The 24,099-nt window shown below is 37.6% G+C and overlaps 1 protein-coding gene across 1 annotated transcript; it reads left to right on the forward strand.

Moving 5' to 3' along the window:
* The first annotated feature begins 3,996 nt into the window (after positions 1 to 3,996).
* HAS2 (hyaluronan synthase 2) lies at positions 3,997 to 21,446 on the forward strand. The gene is made up of 3 exons (XM_043978265.1): positions 3,997 to 4,623; positions 18,445 to 18,546; positions 20,517 to 21,446. Exons 1-3 carry the CDS (start codon positions 3,997 to 3,999, stop codon positions 21,444 to 21,446), a joined length of 1,659 nt encoding a protein of 552 aa, XP_043834200.1.
* The last annotated feature ends 2,653 nt before the right edge of the window (positions 21,447 to 24,099 follow it).

Here is a 24,099-nt window from a genome sequence, read left to right on the forward strand (position 1 = left end):
GAATCTGAAGCTTGACTGGAAGTCAGGGCACCCGGAATCTAGTTTTTATGTGTCTGTCAACAACCGTCTAACGTTGGGCCTGTCATTTCCAAATTGGAGGGGTGGGACTTCTGGGTATTATCTTTTGTACCCAAGGAAATTCTCCTACTGTTATTTTTTTCTTTATCTTCTTTCCCTTTGGCCTTAAGGATGGTGGGAGTGGGGAGGGAGAAGGTCAAGGTGAGAATAATTAGAATCAGCTTTAATTAAAAAGCTAATGCTTTAAGATATTCAAGCACTTTACATAGGTTATCTCATTTGATCTCTGCAACTGCCATACCTACCCAGTGATATAATTATCTCCTGAGGATGACAGAAGTTATGTGATAACGATGATGATGATGCCTAATATTTAAATAGCACTTACTATGTGCTAAGCACTTTTCAAATAGCATCTCATCTGACCCTCACAACAAGCTTAGGATATAAGTGCCATTATTATCCCTACTTTACGACAGAAGAAACTGAAGCAAGCAGAGGTTAAGTGACTTGCCCAGGTTCACATAGCTAGAAACCATCTGAGGCCGGATTTGAACTCAAATTTCCTAGATTTCACATCCAGCCCTCTGTGTCACTTAGCAGCCTGAATTCAAATCCAGCCTCAGACACTTGACACTTGAGAAGGGGTTCTAGGAATTAAGGAAGAACTACATAGGGGATACAGTTTAACTTAGAGTCAGGAAAATTTGGGATTGAGTCTTGCCACAGTCACTACCTGTGCAGTGATGGGAAATTCATTTAACCTCTCTGAACCTCAGGGTTTTTTACATGTAAAATATGGATAATTATTCCTGAAAGATCTACCTTATAAGATTAGTGTTAGTATCAGAATAGGTAAAACATTTAACTTGCTCAGTAAATCTTTAAGTGGTATGGAAATGTCAAATAAGAGGACCTTTGTAGGTATGTTATTCGATATTTCTCCCTAACACACCCTCCTTTACTCTAGATTATGGCACGTAAGCACACTTGGGGTGTTCTCAAAAGCCTCTATGAGAACCCTCACTCATTTAAAAGGTGGAATTCAACTCAATGGTAAAAATCATCCTATGGAGAACAGTAAAAGATACTGAACAACCACTTACTCTGGCCTTAACATAGTACTACATGCCATGGAGGATGCAGATATCAGGGAGCTAACAGTCTCATTTGGAAGATAAGACTAACGTGAATGGAAATCAAATCAAATATACAATTAAGGACTAAATTTCCTGGTATAGACTATGTTGACTATAAAAGTTCAGAGGATCAGGAGATAAATAAACAAAGTAATAAAGTGAAACCTAATTTTTATACCTGGCCTTTCTCCAAATTTCCCTAATTCTTTTGAGAGCACCATCTTTCCAGTCACTCAGATCCACCACATTGAAATAATCTTTGACTCTTTGCTTGTAGATAATTATTGGCCAAGTCTTATCACAAGGTCCACATCTGTCTCCACTCCCCTGGCCACCATCCTAGTTGAGACCCTCATCACATCATCCCTGGATTGTCACAATAATCTCCAAATTGGTCTCCCTTCCTCATCTCCTTCTGTACCCTGCCCTCCACACAGTTGCCATGCTAAATCATGGGGCTAGCAGCACTATGACTTCCTTGCTATAAATGGCCCTGCGGCTTCCTATCTTAGGCATTATAAACTATTTACAATCTGGTTCCTACATATCTTTCACGTCACTTCCCTTTACAGATTCTATGTTCCAACTAAATTCTTCTACTTACAGTCGCTTATATACAACACTCCATCTTCCACCTTTCCCAATAATTCATATTTTACCTCAGAAACATTCATTCTAGCTGGATGCCTGTGGGTAAGTATATTCATTTCTCTGTTTCTCAGTTTTCTCATCTGTAAAACAAGGGGACTAGATCTGAAGGTCTGTAAGGTCCCTTCCGCCAAACATGGAATTAGAAGGACTTAAGTTCAAATGTGGCCTCAGACACTTACTAGACCCTGAGCCAGTTACTTCACCCAGTTTGCTTCAGTTTCCTCATCTGTGAAACAAGCTGGAGAACAAAATGGCAAGCCACTCCAGTATCTTTGCCCAGAAAACCCCAAATGGTGTCATGAAGAGGTGGCATGCAGGGAATGACCAAACAACAACAAAGATGCCAAGCACTGTGCATTTAATACCAGGACCAGAAAGGCAGCAGACAGTCCCTACTCTTAAGGAGCTCAAAGTGTAATGTGGGAAAACAACTTTGTAAATATACAATGTAGATGAGATAAATTGAAGATAACCATGAGAGGGAAAACACCAGTGCTTGTAGAAGATTTCAGCTGAGATTTGAAGGAATTGAAAAAGCAGAGATGAGGGATGAAAGTGTGCCAGATGTGAGGAACAGCCAAGGAAAAATGCATAGAGCCTGGAGATGGTTTGGTTTATGTCAGGGACATTGAGGAGGCTAGTGTCACTGGATTAAAGACTGTGTGTGTGTGTGTGTGTGTGTGTGTAGGGGGTTTAGATGGCAGGGAGAAGTTAAGGTATAAGGAGATTGGAGAGGTAGCAGGGCACTAGGTTATGAAGGACTTTGAATACCAAACAGGATTTTGTATTTGACCTTAGAGGTGATAGGGAGCCACTAGAGTTTATTGAATAGAAGGGTAACATGGTCACATCTGTGCTTTAAGAAGTTCAATGGGGGGGCAGCTAGGTGGCGCAGTGGATAAAGCACCGGCCCTGGATTCAGGAGGACCTGAGTTCAAATCTGGCCTCAGTCACTTGACACACTTACTAGCTGTGTGACCCTGGGCAAGTCACTTAACCCCCATTGCCCCGCAAAAAAAAAAAAAAAAAAAAAGAAGTTCAATCAACAAAGGCTTATCCTCGCTGTGTGACCCTGGGCAAGTTAACCCCAATTGCTTCTCAAAAAAATGCTTACAAAGAACCTATTGTGTGAAACTAGGAAAGTGTTGGAGGATCAGAGAAGTTACATGACTAGACCTTGATGAAACATCTATGGAGCTTTGGGGCAGCTAGGTGATGCAGTGGATAGAGCACTGGCGCTGGAGTCAGGAGGACCTGAGTTCGAATCCAGCCTCAGAAACTAACACTTACTAGCTGTGTGACCCTGGGCAAGTCACTTAACCCCAATTACCTCACAAAAAAAAAAAAGGTAGATGTCTGGGGCCATGGGAAGGTGTAAGTCCATCCCTAGGTATCTACAGCCTAAAATAATGAACAGTTTTACCCTCTTTTTCTCTCCTTACTCTTCTCATGTTTTGGCAAATGTTGAAGTATGTGGTGGTTGGATAGATGTTCTTGATTCCTTTAAATTAAATACTGTGTATTTAATTACTTTGCATATATTTTATTTCTTTATGCTGCACATATGTACATATCTACTTCTTGTCTCTTCTCCATTAGAATGGAAATTCATTGCAAGTAGTCATTGTTTTGGTGCTTGCCTAGTACCCCAATTCACAATTGGGTGCTTGCCTAATACCCCAATTACCTATACCTAGTATGTTCCTGGTACCGATTTTGTGCTTAAAATATAAACTGTTATTAATTGATTGCCAGACACAGTGCTAAGCCCTAGGGATATAGATACAGAATGGAAATCAGTCCCTTTTCTTAAGAAGCATATTCTAGGGGCAGCTAGGTGGCGCAGTGGATAAAACAATGGCCCTGGATTCAGGAGTACCTGAGTTCAAATTTGGCCTCAGACACTTGACACTTACTAGCTGTGTGACCTTGGGCAAGTCACTTAACCCCCATTGCCCCGCAAAAAAAAAAAAAGCATATTCTAATGGGGGGGGGGGGAATACATTCTGCTTATCAATAGCTTTTCCCAGTTTGCTTTGGGAACATTTGGCCAGAGCTTCCAAGCTCTGGTGGGCATATGAAGATGGAAATGTCTTAAATGTGTCTTTCTTGGAATGAATGATCCAAGAATGTATGGCAAGACATTTGCCAAGCTCTGGTTCACTCTGTTTATTTTATTCTGTTGCAGATGCATTGTGAGAGGTTTATCTGTATCCTGAGAATAATTGGAACTACCCTTTTTGGAGTCTCCCTCCTCCTGGGGATCACAGCTGCTTATATTGTTGGCTACCAGTTTTTCCAAACAGAAAATTATTATTTCTCTTTTGGACTCTATGGTGCTTTCTTAGCCTCACATCTTATCATCCAAAGCCTATTTGCCTTTCTAGAGCACAGAAAAATGAGAAGATCACTAGAAACTCCTATTAAATTGAACAAATCTGTGGCTCTTTGCATTGCTGCATACCAAGAAGACCCCGATTACTTAAGGAAATGTTTACTTTCTGTGAAAAGACTAACCTATCCTGGGATTAAAGTGGTCATGGTCATAGATGGCAATTCAGACGATGACCTGTATATGCTGGAGATCTTCCGAGACGTCATGGGCAGGGACACTGCGGCCACTTACATCTGGAAGAATAACTTCCACACAAAGGGCCCTGGTGAGACGGACGAGTCACATAAAGAGAGCTCCCAGTACATAACGCAGCTGGTCTTGTCCAACAAAAGTATTTGCATCATGCAAAAATGGGGTGGAAAAAGAGAAGTAATGTACACAGCATTCAAAGCACTGGGGAGGAGTGTGGATTATGTGCAGGTAGGTCTTCTAGACTCCTTCCAATGCAAACATCCATTCAAATAAAGCCACTTTTGTATCTCTCTCGCAGTAGGCTATAGACCATCCCAGGGCCTTCTGAACACAACGTTTCTTTCAGTCTGTTTGAAAACAGCATGACTGTTGAAAGCATGTTTTTTAAAAAAAGTGCTGCAAAGCTGTTAGAAAGTATCTATGAAAACGCTTCACTTGTGCCCTAGGATTGGTTAGAAATCAAGGCTATTTTGAACACGAGACCTTTTTCTGCCACTCCTTCCCTTTCCCCGCCTTCTCTCTTTAGCCAAGTCAAATCCAAGGTCATTTTCCACAACTTTTCAAAACCTCCAACCCTGTAAGCAAATAGTCTTCTGTGCTAGCTGCCCCCAGCACAAGGCTAGTAAGACTTTTTTTTTTTCTATTTCATGAGCTGAGCCAAAAAGGAAGGCACTGTGTGGCCTTCCAAAACATTTTCTGCAAAGATGGGTGAGATACAGAGAAGAGAGCAATTTAGAGATCATTTAAGAAAATAAAAGAGCCGATGAAAAGAAAAGAAAAAAGAAAAACACCCATTTGCAAAAAAAGCCAAAATGGTGTTTACTTCATCCTAATAACAGCATTACCTCATTCCTAGCAGCTTGACCTTTGAAAACTTTCATGATGCGATTCACATCCACACAAATAATTACCCTGTGTTCTTTATGAATTCCCCCAGCATACACTGTGGGGTGGGATCCCTCTGTCTCTACATCACTCCTGATCTCTTATTAGGATTTTCCCTGGGTCATGGCATTGTCATAAATGTCCCTCTACAAAGATGAAAATGCCCCATGGATTTTCAAATGACAGCTTTTCCTTACACAGAGATCCTTCAGAGAGATTTTGATTACTTTAGGAATAAGAACAGAGAAAAATTCTTTTGCAAAGGAAAAATTAACAGGGTAACCTCTATGCTATCATTCCCTTTATTTTCATTTCCGGGGCTTTGCAGTTTTAGCAATGTCTCTTATTTTGATAATTCACTCATTTTGGGCCTCACTCACTCACCCACCCTCCGAGTGAACCTTCCCTGGTAATGAGGAAATGATGGGCACAAAGACTTGCCTTTGACCATTTATGTGATTAGCCACATCTGTAGTCCGACCTCCCAATCCCACCAGGAACAAGGTGCATTTCCACATCTTTCCTATAGAGCCAATGCTGACCATCATACTTGTATTGCATTTGGCATTTTTTTTTAATGGTTATCTTTCAAATGATTGTACTTGTGTGTGTTGTTCTCGCGGTTCTGCTTTCTTTACTTTGCAATAGTTCATACAGATCTTCCCATGATTCTTTGAATTTTTCATATTCTTTTTTCTTCTTGTTGTTGTTTAGTTGTTTCATTTGTGTCCAATTCTTCATGATCCCATTTGAGTCTTTGGGGGCAGAAACCAGGGTTTGTTGTTTCCTTCTCCAGCTCTTTTACAGATGAGGAAACTGAGGAAAAGAGGGTTAAATGACCTGCCCAGGGTCACACAGTTAATAAGTGTCTGAGACAGCATTTGAACGCAGGAAGATGAGTCTTCCTGACTCTAGGCCAGCTACTCTATCTACTGGGCCACTTATATAATGATATAAGATCTCATGCCTATGGTTATGCATACATGATAAAGTGATCAGAAGCCTGGCTTTACCATCAGGAAGACCTGGGTTTAAACCTGTCTGATAAACAGTAGCTATGTGACCCATGGCTCTTATTGTCCCAGACAATAACCTTAGACTATAAGTTGTTGTTGTTTTTATTTTTTATTTTTATTTTTTTGTTTTGCAGGGCAATGAGGGTTAAGTGACTTGCCCAGGGTCAGACAGCTAGTAAGTGTCAAGTGTCTGAGTCCGGATTTGAACTCAGATCCTCCTGAATCCAGGGCTGGTGCTTTATCCACTGAGCCACCTAGCTGCCCCAGACTATAAGTTACATATTGGTTTCTGACCCTCCCAGAGCTACAGACTGGTCTAGGCTTAAATATGAGATCAACTAGCGTTCAGTATCAGAGAACTCATTTTAGGTGTCTTTGAGAAATTTGGGAAATTTGGCCTAGTGATTCAAATTCTTAATTTTTGTCATTGTTCAGTTCTTTCAGTCATGCCTGACTCTTTGTAACTACATTTGAGGTTTTCTTGGATAAAATAACTAGAGTGATTTTCCATTTCCTTCTTCAGCTTCTTTTACAGATGAGGAAACTGAGGCAAATAGGGTTAAATGACTTTCCCAGGGTCACTTAGCTAGTAAGTATCTGAGGCCAGAATTCAACTTAGGTCTTCCTGATTCCAGGCTTGGTGCAAATATTTCCTATTTTTACCTCCTCTGAAAGATCATAAGAAGGTTGTTTCCTACTTTCTCTCCTTGGCTCATTCTTGTCAAATACTATGTAATATGTGTGACTTCCATATCAAAATATGATAAGGGCATCTTTAAGTATAATATTAACAGAAAGAGAAATAGCAAGTGTTAGATAGTAAAAACAATAATAATAAATCTTATTTCTATGATTTAAGGTCTATCAAGTAATTTCCTCACAAACAACCTTGTTAGGTAACATAGTACAAATATCATTACTCCCATTTTCCAGATGAAGAAACTGAGGTTCGTAGAGGTGATTTCCCTCATAGAGGACATTGGTTGCCTATAATTGTGCAGCTTATTAGTATCAACGTCGGGATAATTTGAGTACTTCCTGAAGTCCCCATACAGGGAAGAGAATAAAATGACCTCTGGCTCTGTTTTTAATTCTAGCTAAATCTTATAGGAGTAGTCCCTAACTGCTCTAAGCAGTTTTTATTTTCATTGGAACTTCTCCTTCTCTTATAATTCTGGCTTTGGATTGTGCTTGTATCCTTGACAACTTACACTGTGCCTGCCCAGGAAAAAAAAAATACAAACTTTTGAAAACGTGAAAGGGCTGATTTTCTGCTAAAGCAGTGGTCAGACTTGGGAATAACAGAACTGGGGCCCTGCCTGTTGTGACATAATCAAACTGGCTAAGTTAGTGCTTTCTTTTGAAATAGCAAGGATGGGTTGTTGGCTTTTTTGTTTTTTTTTAAATGAATTCAAGTAACGCTCCTGTTGATGATATATGTGTGTATGTGTGTGTATATGTATGTATATATGTGTTTATATTTGTGTGTCCATGTATCTATTGTGTAATTATGCATATATGTATATATGTATGTGTGTATACCATATATATTATATATTAGGTTCAGACCTATAATTTCTTCTTGCATTAAATTCCCCAAGGAGGAGCCTTCTCTATCAAAGCAAATCAGCATCTCTTCTCCAACTTATAGTTGCTTGGGATACTAAGAATTAAGAAACTTATCTAGGGCCCCACAGGGAATATGTATCAGAGTCAGAACTTAAACCTTCCCAGAGAGGCAGCTAAGTGGTACTTTGGATAGAGAACTGCAATGAATCAGGAAAACCTGAATTCAAATCTGGCCTCAGATACTCAGCTGCATCCTTAAGGTGACATGAATTGTGCTTCAAGCCTTGGTCTTTAGTTGCAATTCCAGTTTTCCTTACTTTGATCCCACATTGTTGCTCTAAGGAAAACAAAAAAGATACACTCGGTGAGGAATGATAGGTTCCTTCCCATGAGCTGCCAGACTTTTCCTTAGCTTCTTTTCTAGATGTATTTTCCAACAGGACTGATTCTCTTACGATGGCTTAAGGCAAGGTGCTAGACTAAATAACTCTTAAATGTTTCTTATGATGTTTAAAGTGTTACGTTAAATTTTTATGTTATATTATTAACTGTCAATTCTATAAGAATAGGGACTAGACTTATGATTTCACGGGTTATGGAGAATTTCCAAGTGAGGAAATTCCCTCTCCCAGTGCAGGTTGGACCTTTTCTCTAACTTATAGCCTTAGAGAAAGTTGCCGTGGATCTCACAGTTAGTATGTATCAGAGATGGGACTTTATTGCAAATTTACACGCTAAATGACTGCCTGTTGAGTAGCTGATTGAACAATCAGTCAACAAGTGTTTAACCTAGTCTGGTCTTCCTGGCTTTGAGAACACCTTTCTCCTTCTCTAAATCACCACCAAGATGTATTGCAGAGAACTTTGGGGGATCCTTCCACCTCACTGACTCTAGAGTATGTCTTAGGAATTCACAGTCAGGGGAGGTCTAATGAGAATAGGTTAAGTTTGAGGAATCATTTTGAGTTTTTTGGCAAATCTATCTATCCCAGAATTCTTGGAAGAGAGTCAGACCACAAACCTCAAAATATTAAGGATGCTTTAATTAGTTCACAGTTTGGGGGGATATCCCTTATAACATTCTCTACCTTAAAAACCTGTTTGTTTTTCCTCTCCCTGACCTTTGTAGCAATTTACATCTTTAAAAAGTTTGAGGATCAGCAAAATCATGGGGAAAGAGTTAAGGTACAGATGGTTCTAGACAGGATTCACATGTTGGGAGAAGGTCAGACTAGATAAACTTCAAAGGCTCCAAGATCTCCATTCTTCAATATACTTCATTTTTGAAATAGTGTTAAGAGCCGCAGGTAAGGACTCAGGCAGTTTAGGGCGCTGGTCCTGACTCCAGTGCTAGACAAGCAATCAGTCACTTCCAGTTTCTGGGGCTTGTTTCTCTTATCTATGAAATGAAGGGGTTATGCAAGATGATATCCAAAGCTCTTTGCAGCTCAGAGATTCCAGAGTCCAATGTTCTAAGAACCAATCAAACAACCAAAAAACAACCCGAAGATTTTTCTTGCTACTACGTCATCACAGATAACTAGTCCTAATGAATCATTTCTAATGGCCTTTTGTATTGCCTCTTCCACATGCCTGGAATGTTGTTCCTTTCAATTGCTGATTCTTAGAATGCCCAGTGGTTTACTTCAGGATCAAGGGCCATCTTTTTCAGGAGACCTCTCTTGGTCTTCTCAGCTGCTGGTGTCACCCTTTCTAATATAATAGCTAGAATTTATAGAACACTTTAAGGTTTGCAAAGTGTTTTACAAATATTTCCTCATTTGATCCTCATATAACCATAACTTCACAAGGTAAGTGCTATTATTATTCCCATTTTACAGTTGAGGAACCTGAAGCAGTCAGAGGTCTGTTTTTTTAGTGATTTGCCCAGGGTCACAAGTTAGCAAGTGTATAAAGTCAAATTTGAACTCAGGTCTTCCTAACTATAAGTCCAGCTGAACCACCAACTGCTTTCCATCATTTTTGTATTCAACTTGCATAGTCTGATTTTAAATAAATTGTCTCCCCCATTAAAATATAAGTTCCTTCCTTGAAAACACAGACTATTTTTTTCTTTGTATACTTTAGAGCTTAGCCTAAAGTACTTATATTTGCTGATTAATTGATTGTATAATTAATCTTTCAGTAAGCATTCATTTAGTGTCTAATCACAGCTCTATAAAGCTCTGCTAGTTACCGTTTACATGGAAGAAAAATAGGAAGCAAATCTGTCTTTTAAATTATGGTCTTTTGATGAGTATTATCTCTTGAACTCCCAACTTAATCTCCATGATCCTTATATTTGCTGTTCCCAAATTCAAGTCTTTATAAAAATAATTGTGTCTCGAAAGTGATTAAATTGAGTTTTGGGGGTATACAGGTAAATGTTTACCAACCAGCTCTCAGGAAAAAAAAATGTATACAGGATATATATTTTAAGTTTAATTTACATTCTGATCCCTTTCTTAAGTCTAGGCCATCAATAAAACAATGAATCAAGTGCTTATTTATAATATTCCCAAATACTGAGATGTAGTTTACACAGAAAATTTAACAATCAGCCTTTGTGAACAGGTTCAAATTACCTCCAGCATACCCCAGGTTGATATTCTCCTTTTCCAGTGATTTTTGACATAGAACTTTGTTCTTTTGCATATCTTAACTGTGGTGGGAGGGATTCATGAGTTTAGACTGACAGATTTAAATGTGGAGAGGTACCAACAGCTATTCTGGTCCAACCCCTTCATTTTATTTATTTATTTGTTTGTTTGTTTGTTTATTTATTTATTTTTTAGTGAGGCAATTGGGGTTAAGTGACTTGCTCATTGTCACACAGCTAGTAAGTGTTAAATGTCTGAGGCCGGATTTGAACTCAGGTACTCCTGACTCCAGGGCCAGTGCTCTATCCACTGCGCATAATGTCTGGCACATAGTAAGTGCTATGTTACTGTTGTTGCTGATATTATTATTATTATTATTATTATTATTATTATTATTATTATTATTATTAGTGTAGCTAGTGGTTCAGTGGATAGAATATTAGGCCTGGAGTCATAAAAACTCATCTTCCTAAGTTTAAATCTAGTCTTAGACACTTAGCCGTGTGACCTTGAGGAAGTTATTGAACTCTGCCTCAGTTTCCTCATCTGTAAAATGAGCTAGATAAGGAAATGGCAAACCACTTCAGTATCTTTGCCAAGACAATCCCAAATGGGGTTATGGACAGCTGGACACAACTGAAGGATTACTACTACTACTACTATTATTACTACTACTCCCACTCCTACTACTACTGCTACTATTACTACTACTACTACTACTACTACATTTCTAAGGCCCCATTCAGCTCTTAGATTGTGACAGCTCATTGATACTTCATGAAGCCTGCTCCTTACATATTAGGTTAGTGGTGTTCATCCTTCTCACTTCTGCCTGTTAGAATCTGTGACTGCCTTCAAGTTTCAAATCAAATCTCCCCTTCTACAGGAAGCCTTTCCCAGTCCTCTCTACTCCTAGAGCCTTCTCTATAGTCTACTCTATGTGTTCTCTCATTTCCACCAATTTCTTTACATGTTATTTCGCCCACAGAATGTAAGCTAGTTGAGGGCAGGGACTGTTTTTTGTTTTTGTTTTTAGTCTTAGCCTTTAACCATGCTGCTTGGCACAACCCCTGGGACACAGTAAGCACTTAACAAATGTTTGTTGATTGGCTGACTGCATGATAATAAGAAGATGGTATATACACTGTCACAAAGCAATGAACAATTCCAAATGATCACTGGATCAGAAGTTTGTCTCAGTATAATAAGCGATAGTCAAAATGATGTTTTCAAAGTCTTCCCTATTAGATCTGAAAGGATCACTTGCATTGTCAAAGGTCACAGGATCATAGATTTAGAGCTGAAAGAGACCTTGGGAGTCATCTAGTCCAAAGCTTCTTAAGCTTTGGGTTTCATAACTAAATGTGGGGGGGCATCACTAAAAATTTGGCAACAGTAAAAGGTTATGTATACCTATTCTATACACCTATATACCCCAGGGTTGTATAAAAATTTCTCAGGCAAAAAGGGGTCATGAGTGGAAAAAGTTTAAGAAGCTTTAATCTAGTCTAAACCCCTTATTTTGCAGAAGGGGAATTCAAAGTAGAAAGCTTAAAAAATTTGCAAAGCCATAACAGTGGTAAGTGGTAGAGTCAGGATTTGAATTTGGGACCTCTAGCTACAGATTCAGTATTCCTTCCTCTGCCACATGATGTGCATTTATCATCAATATGGTCTGAGAAGACATGTACTTTGTTACAGTTTGATTCCGCTAACATTTCACATATGACGTAGTTATTGTGTAAATATGCTCTCATGTGGAGTACACCATTCCATAAACAGAGCTTATGGTAGGTAGTCTCATATCTGCAGAGCATATCACAAATATCTGTAAAGCCAGGGGTGATATTTCTTTGAATCTAATGCTGGCATATAACCACCTCATTTCCTTCTATTATATAGAGTGGGTATGAATTTTTCATAACCTCCTTTTCCCAAGGCAAGGTTTGTTATGTGATTCCAGAAGCTTACAACTGGAAGAGATGTCACAGGTCATCTAATCCAACCTGAACCTAACCAAGAATACTCAATATCTCTCAAACACTTAGTCATCCAGACATTGATTAAAGACCTTCAGTGAGGGGGGAACCCATTATGTCCAAAAGAAGCCCCTTTCCTACTTTTTCACAGATGTAGTTTTTAGCAACCTTTTCCTTAAACAGAGCTGAAATCTACCTCCCTCTAACTATGATTCAGTGCCCTTAGTTCCGTCCTCTGGAGCCAAGCAGAATAAGTCATTGTCTCAGAGCCTTGAATGCACTTCATAAAGTATGCACTTCATAAATGTTAGATGGATTTGAATTTATCAAAAGTAAATGTAAAATGTACTTAAAATAAAAAATATATTTAAATGTGAAGTTTATTCAACATATAAACATGCATTTAGATATGAAATGTATTCAAAATATAAAATACATTTAAATATGAAATTCATTCAAAATATACAAGTATTTAAATACAAAATTTACTTAAAATTTAAAATGCATATTTATACATGAAATTTATTCATAATATAAAATGTTTTGATGTAAACTTTATTTAAAATATATAACATTGAAATTTGAAATTTATCTACATTATGAAAGGATAAAGCCATTGTCCTAACTACAGGGCAGTGAATTGCCACTGGGAAGCTCTGTTAGTGACTATGATCCAGAATTAATTTCCATGTCTAGCCTAGAGCTAAGTGATCCCACTTGGCCTGGGTTAAGATGTAAGGTCAAAGTTGAGATAGGCAGTGCTAGGGGAGCACCAGCATGGGACCTGGCTGTGGAGGAGCAATAGAAGGTTGTAGTGATTTGTTTCTATCCTGTTTCCTCATTGAATCCAATCAGGGTAATTGAGATTTCCTTTTACTCTGTGTTAGCTCTTGTAACCAGCCCTTTGAAGTGAAGATAGATGGAGGCTACCAGTCAGTCAGCCTGTAGGAAATAATAAAGAAAGTCAGAATGCTCAGAAATACTGAAGCCTTAGACTTGGTTGGGTCTTAGGACCTCATGTTTGGTAGCACATGCATTTTAGTAAAGAGTTTTCCATTTAAATCATAGTTTCTTAACCTGGGGTCTGTGAATTATTATTATTATTTTTAAAAACTATCTTTCAATATAATTGATTTATTTTGTAAAATGAAAAGGTAGGAAAAGAGAACTATATGAGTTAAAAACAGGATCTCAAATGTGCTTTTTATTTTTAAGAAAATAGTTCAAAATCTGTTCCCTCTTGGAGAGACAAAAGTATCAGCTGGATTAAGAAGGATAAAGAAAAGTTGTTTAGCCATGTCCTATTCTTCATGATGCTAAGGATTTTCTTGGTAGAAATACAGAAGTGGTTTTCTCTTTCCTTCTTCAGATCAGTTTTACAGATGAGGAAACTGAAGCAAATAGGGTTAAGTGATTTAACCAGAGTCACCCATCTAGTAAATGTCTGAGGTCAGATTTGAACTCAGGAAGATACCCGGAACTCTATCCACTGCACTATGTAGCTTCTCCATAAGGAAAAGTATCAATTAGATTAGCACGGACAGTGATGGCTTGCTTGTCCTATTTTTTTTTAAATAAAGAACAAGTATTTATTAAGCACCTACTATGTGCCTAGCACAGTGCTAAGTAAATACTTTACAAATATCTCATTGATCCTTACAATAACCCTGTTATGCAGGTGCTATGATTATCCCCATTTTACAATTAAGGAAAGTGAGGAAAATATCAGTTAAAGGTTACATAGTGACCCTAGGTATATATGTAAATAAAATAGGTATACAAATCAAATATGTATTGCTAAATTTTTGTGACCCCCCACAAACCCCCCCCCCCATAGGGGTCGAGATCCAAGATTGAAGAAGCTTTGGACTAGATAATCTCTAAAGGTACTAACCACTTTGAATGTCATGGAATTTGAAATGTATTTTGATTACTTCTCTGCCTCAAGTATATAAATATTGTCTTGGCTTCTTTAAGGGCAGCCCTTCCCTCTTCTCTTATTTCTTATATCCCCTCCAGCACCAAGTACTGAGTAGATGTTAGGTACTCAATGAACTATAGTTGTTAACTAATAAAAAACTGGCTAAAAATCATGAAAAATTCCCAGCAATAGGTTTTTGTTTTAATAGCCAGTATTATGATTTTTTTCTTTTTCTCTTTCTCCTGTATAGGTATTATATCTACACAATGCCATACATCTTCATAACCCGTTAAAGATAGTGATCAATATAGGTTTGAAATTTTCTGGGGCAAGAGTCTCAAACTCATAGGTACCCAAGTCATATGGTACCACTCTTTCTGAGAGATTATCATGAGAACTAGCATCAAGATGCCTGAGTTTCAAATATCAGCTGAAACTTGCCTTCTGTGTAACCTTTGGCTAGTCAATTCATCTTCCTGAGCCTCAGTTTCTTGATCTATAAAATGATCATGATAAAAGAACTACTGGCTTCACAAGAGCTGTATAAATCTGAATAATTATTTATTTGGTTCGCTCTGTAATAAGATTAAAGGCTTTGGATAGGACTGGGGCAAATGAAAAGATTAGTTCTGAGAGATGAACAGGAACATGTGAGTTGAGTCTGAGGCAACTGGTATAAAATCTGAGAGGTTGAGCAGCTTCTTCCAATGTCCCAAATCTCCTAATGGCAAGCCCTTTCCCAGGGGATTTTTGACAGTTTTACTTTTCAGTCATGGCTGAAAAAGTCATGAGAACAGTCTTTCTCACAGAACTTTTGGTACTCTGTTTCTGGAAACTGGGAGGAGGATGAGGCTATTCAAACATTTTAGAACCTCAGAGATTTCCTTAGCTTTTTATAAGAGGCAGTTCTAACTTGCTCACACTCACTAGTTTGCATGGCCATTTGAACATTAATTTTGGATGGCTCTTTCCTGTTGTCGTTAGTCTTATTTTAGCCCAATTTTACCTTTCCCGGTTTAAGTCAATACCAGTGGGTGTGCCACCAACGCACCCAGATACTGGACACTGAAGGCGGTTTTGGAGCTGTGCCTTCACCTTTTGCTGCCCTCCTCTTTGGCCTTCTGCCCAGCTTGAACAGTGATTGACAACCTTTGGAAGGGGTGAGCATCCAGATTGGGGAAAAGCACCTGGGTCCCCTTTGCCTAGAATTTTTAGGATGCCAACTGAGACATCCTTGAAAATTTGTTACCAGTAATCACATTAGATTTCCTCATTTAAAATATTACCTATTGCTTTCACTTCTCTCTCCTAAAATCATAGGGTACAGGGGTATTCCAAATGTATATACCTCACTTTAAGTAGATCTGATACTTGAACATTTGCATTTATTTCAAAATAGGTTTGGTGAGAACTCACTTTTACGAAAGTATTCATTTTGAGGCATTTAGTCATTTAAAAATATTCTATTTAATTTTTTTCAAAATTTGTATAAAGTGAGGAGCAGCTACACACACCCACATATATATACATACATACTTTTATATATACAGATCTAGGTATCTGCTCCTACATATAGTCAAGCACATGTATATATGTGTTCATACAACCTAAATATGCATGTAAACACACACATGTATACACATTATATTTATATATAGATATGTATACATGTATATGTATATTCTCACCACACAAATTTTATACACACATATATATCTTATAAACTACATGTGATATATATCTTATAAACTATATATGTAACTATGTATATGCACAAAATTATATTTGTGTATATATGGATATATATGTGCATTTATATTTGTGTGTATGTGTATATATACACATACAGGCATATACATATAGACATATTTATATACTTTAAAACTATATGTTTAAATATAAAATACAAAACTGAGGAAAAAACCCTGCAAACCTTCTTCCCCTTCATTCATCCCTATCACCCACAAATTATGTGTGTATATGTATTTATGTGACTGTTTATGTATACATACATGTTTATGTGCTTGTGAATGTATATACATGCACATATACATACACAAATCACAAGTTAAATATAAAAATATATGTAATATATTATAGAGCACACAAATTTTATATATAATTTATGGGTGGTAGGCATGAATGAAGGAGAATTGTATATTATATAACATATACATATGTGCTATATGTGTATTTATATATGTGTATATATACATATACCTTATTTATTTATTTGTTTGCTTGGTTTTTTGTTCGTTTATTTCTTTATAGTGGTATGGATGAAGGAGGGCAAGACTGGTTTGCAGTGTTTGTTTCTTTCTCCTCTTAGGGGTTAGGGCTTGTATTTGAAGAGAGATAGAGGTATATATATTTTTTTCTTTTTTTTCATGAGGACAAAATTTGCTAACCCCTACCTATGGCCTTCTTTGTATACACAAAATTATTTGAGACATTATTGAGGCCAGGGCTTTTGTATTAAAATGAACTGCTCACTTCATAGCATTTATTTATACATTCAATACTTTATTCATTTGTTTGTTTGTTTGGTTGGTTTTACGGGGCAATGAGGGTTTTGTGACTTGCCCAGGGTCACACAGCTAGTAAATGTCAAGTGTGTGAGGCTGGATTTGAACTCAGGTTCTCCTTAATCTAGGATCAGTGATTTATCCACTGTGCCACCTAGCTGCCCTCACAAGTATTTATTAGATTTTCACTGTAATCCAGGAATTGTACTAAAGACTGGGAATACAAGAAAGGTAAAAAAAAAAAAAAAAAGCAGTTCCTGGTACTCAAGAGTTCAGACTCTAGGGTGAGGAAACATGGAATTTCAATTCAGTTCAATGAATATTTATTAAGCACTTACTAGGTGCCAGGAACTATGCTAAGCATTAAGAATGCAAAAAGAGGCAAAATACAGTACCTATCCTCAAGGAATTTAACATCTAACAGGAGAGAATATGGGAACAAATATATACAAAGCGGGGGCAACTAGGTAGCACAGTGGATAGAGCACCAGCCCTGGATTCAGGAGGACCTGAGTTCAAATCCAGCCTCAGACACTTAACACTTACTAACTGTGTGACCCTGAGCAAGTGACTTAACCCCAATTGCCTGGCCAACAAAACCAAAAATACCAAAACAGCAACAACAACAACAACAAAACAAATAAACAAACAAACAAAAAACAAATATATACAAAGCAAGCTATGATAAACAGTAAGTGTAAAGTGTGTGAGGCTGGATTTGAACTCAGGTGCTCCTGAATCTAGAGCCAATGCTTTATCCACTGCACCACCTACAGCATTTATTAAGTCCTTGGCTTGGGCCAGATAGAGCCATCAGGCTGGATGTTGGGAAACCTTATGCACTCAGGTTTCTAATGAGTGGTCACTTTTTTGTGTAATGAATTGGCCATCTTCACAGCCATAAGAACTGTGGTCTATGAGAACAGAGACTTATGTGATTGTAGATATCAGCCTCCTTATAATTACACATGCCTGCTTTTCTATCAGGAGATGTACTAGGAGTCCAAAGAATAGCACCGGATTAGGTAGGGCATTATGAGGTTTGAACAGCAATCTTACTCCTCCATCCAGGAAAGAATTATCTGCTGCCCTGTCAAACATCTTATTTGTTTGTTTTTGAGTGACTCTTCAACCAGTCACCATCTTTAGGATAAGTATTCCCCCTATCTCTATGTACCACAGAAAATGGAACAAATGTATTTCCCACATTCTAGGCTGTGATGCCTATCTGCTTTCCCCATGCTGGGCCTTCATGAGAACTTGCAGAATGTCCCCAGAAGTTATTTCATCAGAGATAACAACATCATAACTCAGTGCAAGGCTTGAGCCATCCCTTCCCGATGGTCACTAAATGCAGTGCTTTCTTTGCTTGTGGAAAACAAGAGGGTCTTTGAGATGCCAGGGCAGTGGCATACAAAATTTCAGCAGGAAGCCTTGCAGTAGTAGGGCAAAGCATACAATATCAAAGTGCAAATGTACCTGAGCTCTTGTATTTGGAGCTTTCTCAAGTTTCCTTTCCCTCCTTCACCCTTCTTTTCCATTGTCATTCTGCAGGTATGTGATTCAGATACCATGCTTGACCCAGCCTCATCCGTGGAGATGGTCAAGGTCTTAGAAGAAGATCCTATGGTTGGAGGTGTTGGTGGAGACGTACAGGTGAATATAACCTGAGATTCAACTGGCATAAAATATGATTACATTGCAGAATGTACTTTCTGGACACCTTGAAATACTCAAAATTGAGATCTCTTGGGATTTTAGGGATCAATTCTTAAACATTCCTAGTTCATTAGAATTTGATTTAAATGTATACTAATAGTCCTAAAATGAGAGACAGCATGGCCTTGTGGATAAAAGCCCAGCCTCAAATTCAAGAAGAGCTGGATTCAATTGCTGCCTTTGACAAGTGCTGCTTGTATGAACCCAAGAAAGTTATTTAATCTCAGTGCCCTAGGCAACTGGCTAAAATTCTTAAGTTACAGAAGAGTTGCCAAACTAATTGTGAAAGAAGTTTCCACACCATAAGTTACCACACCAATGAAATCAGAAGTTCAGACCAATGCTTAAAATAATTCCATGCAATGACATAAAGGGTGCCCGTTGGAAGCTAAGAAGTTAATTGTGTAAATGTCTATACATACACAGATACATACATATTCATACATATATACACACATATAGATGTAGGCATTTAAGTTTTTTATTATAAACATAATAATCAATAATTTTAACATATAAAAAACCAAAGAGACTATTATATGAATTACATATTATTGTTTTGTAAAAAATGTATATTGAATTTAACCAGGTAGTAATGACTAATAACTAACCTGTCAACAGAGCTTTACAATTTCCAAATTATTTTACCTATTTTATATTATTTGTGTCTCTTTTTGGACTTTTTTTGTTTCCTTCTTTGCATCCCTTCTTTGCATGACATATTATTAACTGACTCCACCAAAAAAAAAAAAGTCCCATCAGTCTAATAAGTAAGTATAGTAAATCAAAGCAGATCAACACATCAGGCATTTCTGAAAATGATAAGTGATAGTAAGTGGAGATCTTTCATTCTTGCTAAATGATGTTTAAGAGGAAAAAAAGTATAATCTTTACTAAAACAGGAATCCAAAACAAAAAGAAAGGAGTACACAAGAAAACAATTGGGGCATTCCAATGTCCCTCTAGAGATAAAGGAGAAAATAATATTGGGGGCTTAATTTTGATCAAGTCCTTGCCAAATGGGAAAAAAAGTATTGAGAATGGATTTTAAAGAGGAGGAAGTATTCATAGTATAAAAAAGTAAGAGGAAATCACAATGAGGAAAGAAGGTAGAAGATACTAGTGTAAGAAGAGAGCTGTTCTGTATAGGAACAGAAGGGCAAAAGGAGTGCTTGGGAAGTGATGGGAAATGAATAGTGGGAGAGCTAAGAAGGGATCTTTGGGAAACCCAAATGAATAATGGAAGCATGTGAGAAAAGGAATACATAGGATTGTAGTCATAATAGAATGGCAAGTAAGGCTCAGGAGAGAAAATGGAGGCTGTCAGCTATTAACAAGGGAGAGAATGTATGATCCAGGTGAGGGATGAAAGGAATGGATTTGAGAATCCTGTGAAGCAGAGGACTGATATATTATGGTCTATCTTTAATGTAGAGAGAGTTATTCCAGGATCTTGCTTTTTAAGGGAAACAAAGTTGTTTATCTTGACAGTGACAACCTCTGGGAAAAGTATGGGAGACAGAAGGCAGCAATGCATTTTAAGATAAGTTAGAAATTGGGAAGAGCTGCAGTGGATCAATCTTTAAGCCTTCAATATCACGCTGGTATGTAAAATTGAGGGAGAAAAGAATAGGAGTCTAAAGAGTGAAATCAGAAAAATAACAACCAAAAAAAAAAAGATTTATTAAGGAATCACTTGCCAAAAGAAGCACTACTGTGATGTTCAAAAGAATGACAAAATCAGGAGATATGGACATAGAAATTTAGGAAAAGGAGAAATGAGATACTGTCAGACTGACTCATGCTGAAGACAGTAAGAGGGTACTCATTAGATTTGGTTCTGGGTACTGGAACTTGTTTATATTCCTCTCACCAATTCTTAATCTTTCTGCTTTTTCTGATCACAGATTTTAAACAAATACGATTCGTGGATCTCATTCCTTAGCAGCGTGAGATACTGGATGGCTTTTAACATAGAAAGAGCCTGTCAGTCCTACTTTGGCTGCGTGCAGTGCATCAGTGGACCCTTGGGAATGTACAGAAACTCTTTGCTACATGATTTTGTAGAAGACTGGTACAATCAAGAATTTATGGGCAACCAGTGTAGTTTTGGGGATGACCGGCATCTGACTAACCGAGTGCTGAGCCTGGGGTATGCTACAAAATATACTGCCAGATCTAAGTGCCTTACAGAAACACCCATAGAGTACTTGAGATGGCTAAACCAGCAGACCCGATGGAGCAAGTCATACTTCCGGGAGTGGCTGTACAATGCCATGTGGTTCCATAAACATCATTTGTGGATGACCTACGAAGCTGTTATCACTGGATTCTTTCCTTTCTTCCTCATTGCTACAGTTATCCAGCTATTCTACCGGGGGAAAATCTGGAACATTCTCCTCTTTTTATTGACCGTCCAGTTTGTGGGCCTCATCAAGGCTTCCTTTGCCAGCTGCCTAAGAGGGAATATCGTCATGGTTTTCATGTCCTTATATTCAGTGTTGTATATGTCAAGTTTACTCCCAGCAAAGATTTTTGCCATCGCCACCATAAACAAGGCAGGGTGGGGCACATCAGGAAGGAAAACCATTGTTGTTAACTTCATAGGACTCATCCCAGTGTCCATTTGGTTTACAATCCTTCTGGGTGGTGTAATTTTCACCATTTACAGGGAGTCCAAAAAGGAATTTAGTGATTCTAAACAGACAGTTCTTATCATTGGTTCATTAGTCTATGCATGCTATTGGGTTATGCTATTGACTCTTTATGTGGTTCTCATCAGCAAGTGTGGCAGGCGGAAGAAGGAGCAACAATATGACATGGTGCTTGATGTATGAGCTTACTTTTCTTAAAGTTTGCAAACACACACACACATATACACAACACTTTTGTCATCTTCTATAGGGACTGTAATGAACTGGGGGCATTGGGTAATGTCACCAAGGGAAATACTTCTCTGCTGCTGGGACTTGAACATTCAATTTCTATGGGTTTATTTTGATTCTGCCAAAGTAAAACGATAGATCATGCAAGGATAAACTCAGATTGAACCTGTTATTTCTATGAAAATGAGATGAATTCTTTGTTTATGCACTTTTTTCCTTCCTGTGCATATGCCTGACAGTGTTCTGCCTCATATACCTCACTAGTCATGCTTATGTGGGTTCTCAAGCAAGAAAAGCATTGGAAATCTCAAGGAAAAGTTCTTTCGACTTTTACAACCTAATTTATGGACTGTTTTGATAGATTTTTTAAAAAAGAATTTTTAGAAAAGGTCTTCTGTTTTAGTCTGCCAAACACAATGCCAAAGGAGAATCTGAAAGCCCAATGGCTTGGCTGTATTTTTATACTATTGTATTGTGTGTTTTTGTTTTGTATGACAACTTTTCCAACACAATTTTCACATATTCTTTATTCTACTTTTCTGCCAAAACCCACCTGTAGTTCCTTTTTAAACAGATTTCAAAAGAATTCATACTTAAAAGACAAAAAACAAAAAAACAAACCTGCCCAAAATGTGAAGCTTTGTTGGCTGATGCTGTTCATGACAGAAAGAATAAAATGTTTCTCTCTGCCTTTTAAAATTGAATACTTATTTCTATGAGAAGGCAATTTATATTTCAGTATTTTAACTTGGGACTTCCATTCTATTTCAAAAAGGCCAATAAAATTGTCCAACTTTTATGGAGGAAAAAATCATATTTTTGTATGCATCCATTAAATCAAGGCCAAAGGGATAAATAAGTGCAATTTTGTCATAACTGAATTAAAGGGAACATTGGTTCTCAAAAGAAAAAAAAAAACCTAGGCACACATCACTGTTCAGAATGTGTGTATTTTTGTGGGTTTGAAAAATGCACGGGAGATAAAGTTTAATATCCTTTGGACCTACAGGCAATATCTACACAGACCTAGCAAAGTGAAGAGCTAAAGTAATTATTCAGCTGACTCCTGATATATTATATAGATTTTCCAAATAGATAATTTTTCAACTTCCACTTGACTTTGACTGTGTAGACAGAGGGTAAAGCCATCCCCATGTGGTCAAAATCAAAAAGAGTTGGGCACAATGTAATAGTGGTCTTGGAGCCTATCAATCAATATCCTATTTCATTCAAATCAGAAAATTTCCCTCCAAAAGTATTTGGTTATGAATTACACAGATTACCTCAACCCTCCCTCCCTCAATTTATGTTCACATATCTACACAGTACAATGGAAGGGGAAGACTGGTACCTATTTCTTGAATCTGGGCATATAGAAAACCAAACTGGATATTCTGGGTACCTACCCCAGCCCCAACGCACGCACACACACAGATACACACAGCTCCACTTTGGGACCTCAGTTATCCAGGATGGTGGCTGGAACTTCAAATCTTTTCCTGTACTTTGTGCTGTGTAGACTTGGGCTAAAAAATGTGTTTGGAACCCATAGAGAACAGGTAGGCGTCCTTTGGATTGTGACATTTAAAAGCCCTGTGGTAAAGCAGAAACCATTGGGTGTTTTAATGAATTAGTTGTCTTTTCCTTTTCCTTTTTATGCGGACACCCATATGAAATTCTGCTGTAGAGGGAGCTGCACATGCTCACTACCTTTTGGTTTGTCTTAATTCAAGATTCACAACGGTCTAAAAAAGAGAATGCTCAATGGTTGATGAGCCTGTGAGAAAACAACACAGCCATTTTTTTTTAAAGCGAGATTAAAACTTGATTTTACCTTTTTAACTATTTATGTTCTAAGTTAAGCGTTGATAACATTCAAATGTCAAATTCTCTCATCCTAAAAAAAGGTTGAATTAATTGCCTGTATTTATTTTAGCAATTATTCAATGTTTTCCAGTATAGGGTGTATAGTGAAGTTGATACTTTTTTGTAAATAAAATATTTTTGATAAGATCCTTGTTATTTTCTTTTTTCACCTGGGGTTTTATTTAAGAGCATGAGTTTATGGAAATATTTACAGCTGCCCAGAGCAACCAAAAGTTATTATTGATTTATGTCATCTTGAAGTAAAAATTCATGCCTCTATTAAATTTGTCTTTTGAGAAGTTGTCAAAATTGCCCATTTCAATGAACTCTTAAGTATTAGTAATCTAAGGCAGCTAGGCAGTTCAGTGGATAGAGTGCCAGGTCTGGAGTAAGGAAGACTCATCTTCCAGAGTTCAAAACTGGCCTCAGACACTTACTAACTGTGTGACCCTGGACAAATCACTTAACCCTATTTCCTTTAGTTTCCTTATCTGTAAAATCATCTGCAGAAGGAAATGGCAAAGCACTCCAAGATCTTTACCAAGACAATTCCAAATGGATTCATGTAGAGTTGGAAACAACTGAACAATAACAACAAAAAAGTATTAACCTGGTTAATTTATTCTTACCCCCTCCTCTTCTCTCCCTTTCCCCACATGTTCTCCTACTTTAAAGCTGCTTGGCAAAATTATTATTGCCATTTTGGGGGTGGTTGAGTGTCTTTAAAGGGTAACTATAC

Source organism: Dromiciops gliroides, chromosome 1 (genome assembly GCF_019393635.1).
Source record: "Dromiciops gliroides isolate mDroGli1 chromosome 1, mDroGli1.pri, whole genome shotgun sequence".
Taxonomy (NCBI): domain Eukaryota; kingdom Metazoa; phylum Chordata; class Mammalia; order Microbiotheria; family Microbiotheriidae; genus Dromiciops; species Dromiciops gliroides.